This window comes from Meleagris gallopavo, chromosome 1, assembly GCF_000146605.3.
Source record: "Meleagris gallopavo isolate NT-WF06-2002-E0010 breed Aviagen turkey brand Nicholas breeding stock chromosome 1, Turkey_5.1, whole genome shotgun sequence".
Lineage (NCBI taxonomy): Eukaryota > Metazoa > Chordata > Aves > Galliformes > Phasianidae > Meleagris > Meleagris gallopavo.
In genome coordinates, this window is record NC_015011.2 from 75,685,208 (window position 1) to 75,689,007 (window position 3,800).

Here is a 3,800-nt window from a genome sequence, read left to right on the forward strand (position 1 = left end):
ACAAACAAATAAACAAACCAAAAGGGAAGGAGAAGAGAAGACAAAGAGGGAAAAACAAACGAAGATTGAAAATAAAAATTTGCCAGGATAATGCGTTTTATAAACACAGAGATAGAAACAGTTACAGCAAGGACAGAGCGGGCCAGGGGTGGGGAATAGATATTTATATATATATATATGTATATATATATAAATTCACGGGGCCTTCAGTTTATTCTTGTTGGCTCCCCGTTCTCTTTAGATTGGTCTCTCTGTGGGGATCTTCATCCCTTTCTCTCCACTGTCCACCTTTTGGGGATTCTCTCCCATGATCAGGGTCCAGAAGAGGCCACCACTGCCATGTGAGTCCAACCCGTCTTGGCAAGAGGAGCCTGAGAGAGCACTCTGGTGGGAGCTGAGCAGAGAAGCTAGCCTTTCCCTATCACCCGCCGGCTCCTTGAAAGACTGGTCTACTCCTCCTCCTCCTTCCCTTTAGGAAACGGGGCAGGACAAGGGGGTGTGAGTCAGAACTGCTGTTGTTCCACCTTGCGAGAAAGGGAGTAGAGAGAAGGGCAATGATTATTTTGGCAGTCTCTCACCCTCCCCTCCATTGCTTTTTGGTTTGTTGTTGATGCCTGCAGGCTTTTCTGAGGAGGTGGGGGAAGCAGGAGGGAGAGGAGAAGTACAAGCTGCTAGGACATCATCCACAACGGGCAGGAAGAGCAACGAGCAGGAACCCACATTCCTATGGGGCCTTGGCCATTACACTGCTCAAATAGCTGGGAGAGGCAGCAGCCAGTTCCAACAGACTCCTCTCTATTGCTCTCCACTAGGGGAGAAGAAAGAGTGCAATACTCCATAGCCCCCAGGCAGTGCAGGCACCTGTCCAGCCCAGAGAACATGCCTCACCTCTCCCCCACACTGGTCTCACTTTCCACTGGGAAGGTTTCTCCCATCCAGTCCTGGGGGCAGGACAATTGACCCCTCCTCCCTTTCACAAGCAGGAGGAACAGGAATGGATATTTCCCTCTTAGACACTCAAGGAAATCCTCAAAAAAAAAAAACAAAAAAAAGAAACCATCCAGTTGTGAACCCTGCCACATTCTTCTGTGGCCCACTGAAAGCGTGTCCAAGCCCCTGTACATACTAGGACTCCATTCCATTCACCACGCATGTCTCAACACCTCCCCACCCCTTCATACGCATCCTACAGTGAGAGAAGGCAAAACAGAGGCCTTTCTTTGGGTTTTAAAGGAGGGGCTCTTGCATGAGGAAGTGATCCCAGCACAGGAAAGGAGCTCTTGCACAAGGAAGCATCCTCCTACCAGGCAGGTTGTTGCACAGAAGGAGCACCCCCTTGATAAAGGCTGTTATTCAAGGGGCTGCCATGAACAGGGTTACACGGCCAGAAGAGGCTGTTGCAGGAGGAGAGGCCGGAGACTGTTGCACGAGGAGGGCCACCACACAAGCGGTGCCCCTGGGCGCAGGCTATGCACAAGAGGCTTTCAGCTCCCTGGCTTGAGGTCTCTCTAGGAGCTGGAGAGGTGCTCCACTTGGATGGCGCTGGTGCTGACAGTGAGGCAGATGTCCTTATGATGCTCTGAAGTCTTGTAAGGAGTCAGGTCAAAGGAGCACTGAGGGGGAGGATTGGGTTGATTAGTGTCTCCAGAAGGGCCCCCCGCTGCCCCACCTCCCTGTGGCTGGAAGTGCTGCTGCTGCTGAGAGGCCTGGGCTTGGGCCTGAACCACCTGCTGCTGTGGATCAGGGATGTTGTGTTTCCGCATGTGCTTCATCAGGTACGTCTCCTGCAATGGGAAGAACTGCATGACAGATGGGGATGACTCACAAAAAAAAAAAAAAGGAGCAGGGAGGGATACAACAGCTCATGGCGCTGCTTCCACAGAACCTGCTCCCCGGGGAAGTGTTCCCACTTCCGTTACCTCTCAAGGAGCCAACACTCACCGAGGTGTAGGCCCGGCTGCAGATGGAGCAGGTATAGACCTTGGCATGTTTCACTGTGTGTGTAGCCAGGTGTACCTCCAGTGAGGCAGCATCTGTGTATGCACGGTGGCAGTTGTGGCACTTGAAAGGTTTGTCTTTGTTGTGCTGCCGTCTGTGGGACTGGGGGATGGCAGCAGGGCAGAGGAAAGAGAAAGTAAGTGCAGAGAAAGAGGTGAATATTAATACTGGAGATGGCTTTACCTCTAACACTCCCTTCCAGCCAGGCTCTGAGTCCCCCAGGACCCAGTATGCTGAGCTAGGTACACCCGGCTCCTAGCACAGAACACGGTACTTTCCACTCCAGCCCACTGCATCTTCCCCACAGATTCCTTATTTTCTCAGCCCTTCTACCCATTTGGAGAGCAGTCTCCTAACTCTCCACAGCATCCATCTTCTCAGTCTCAATGCAACTCTTTCAGTCTTTTCCTGCCCTTCTTCTCTCCTGCCTCTCTTCACACTGACTCCCCATATCTACCAACTGTCAAAGCAAGATCTTCCTTAACTGATCAGAGGCATTTTGCCATTTGCATTTTTCACCCTTCCCTTCCTCCTCAATACTACAACAGGACATATTACCTTTGCTTCCCTAAATCTCTATTCTTACACTAACTCTACTGTAAAACAAACAACAATAAAAAAAACAGATACTGAGATTTAATTCCACTCATAATATTTAGAAAATGTATTGCCCGCCCCAGCTATGTTAGAAAACTGCAGAACAGATGGGAAGAATGTTACTAAGGTGTGACCACATTCAAGTCAAGTTCATCATTTTACAGGATGCAACTGTTTTTGTGACTTATTTGGATCACTAGTGCCACAAAAGCCATGGATCTCTTCCCTATCCAGCACTTCAATAGTATTTCTATACTCTTTCACTTTCCTCCCAGCTGCCCCAATTTCTCCACCTCCTCCTCCTTGACAGCTGTATTTGCCACCCACGCTGTTGAACAGGACATGCCCAGCCTCTTACCTGCAAGTTGGAAAGCTGCGTGAAAGCCTTTTCACAACCAGGGTGAGCGCATTTGTAGGGTCGGTCCCCAGTGTGGATACTGTCAAGGAGGAAGAGCACAAACGGGAAGCAGTGAATAGACAGGCAAGGCGGACTGCCAGGGCCTGATGCTGTGATCAAATCTCACAGCCACTCAGGAGAGCAAGGGTAGGGATGATGCTGCCTCCTGTTGCTGTTCTATCTGGACAAAGAGAGCTCTGCCCAGCTCCTGTGTCCAGCTAGAAGTTAGAAAATGCATGCAGTCAAGCAGAGTTCAGAATGTGTCTAGGACTGAGGAGTAAGACTTTATGAATGGGTGGCCAGCTTGGCACATGGGCCACCTAAGAATGGGTGGTTAGGAGTCTGGGGGCCAAGGCTCCCTGCCTCAAGCTCAGGAGAACCAAGAGGAATCCATTCTCCTGCTTCCACGGTATCAAGAAAGTAGCTCTGCTCCTTCTCAGGATACACACTCCAAAAGTTCACCCCTTATGTTATCAGGGAAACGTGTTCATGCCCCTGTCCCCCTGCAATGCCAGGACAAGCTTCCACACACTCAGTCCAACCCCCGAAGAACCGGGCTGGGATCCCCTATGGCCAATGCCTCTCACTCTATTGCTCTCTCTCTGTACCCCCCGCGGTGCCAGACCAAGGATCCCCAGGGATAGCACATGCCCGCTTCTGCCCTGCCGTGGTCAGCGTCTCCTGCGCAGTCTCCATTCCGTCCACTCTGCTGGGCCACCTCCTCCTGTGTGTGCAGCCGGTCGCATCCCCCGCCCGCCCCCCGCATGCTTGGCGCGCGTGTGCTCCACAGGTGCATGCCGGCAGCGCG

General features: G+C 51.6%; 1 protein-coding gene across 1 annotated transcript; it reads right to left on the reverse strand.

Moving 5' to 3' along the window:
* Positions 1–6: 6 nt before the first annotated feature.
* LOC104913126 (zinc finger protein 384-like) lies at positions 7–3,688 on the reverse strand. Its single transcript, XM_010718359.2, has 4 exons — positions 3,601–3,688; positions 2,954–3,102; positions 1,942–2,100; positions 7–1,784 (listed from the first exon to the last, which is right to left on the reverse strand). Exons 1-4 carry the CDS (start codon positions 3,686–3,688, stop codon positions 1,509–1,511), a joined length of 672 nt encoding a protein of 223 aa, XP_010716661.1. The 3' UTR covers positions 7–1,508.
* Between the last annotated feature and the right edge of the window lie 112 nt (positions 3,689–3,800).

What these genes read in the sequence shown, in the direction of transcription:
- LOC104913126 (XM_010718359.2), bottom strand. Translation starts at nt 3,688, where the DNA reads ATGGAGACTGCGCAGGAGACGCTGACCACGGCAGGGCAGAAGCGGGCA. An exon ending in TTGGTCTGGCACCGCGGGGG is followed by an intron (nt 3,103 to 3,600) that starts GTACAGAGAGAG and finishes ATTTGATCACAG; the next exon opens with CATCAGGCCCTGGCAGTCCG. An exon ending in GCAGCCGGGCCTACACCTCG is followed by an intron (nt 1,785 to 1,941) that starts GTGAGTGTTGGC and finishes TTCCCATTGCAG; the next exon opens with GAGACGTACCTGATGAAGCA.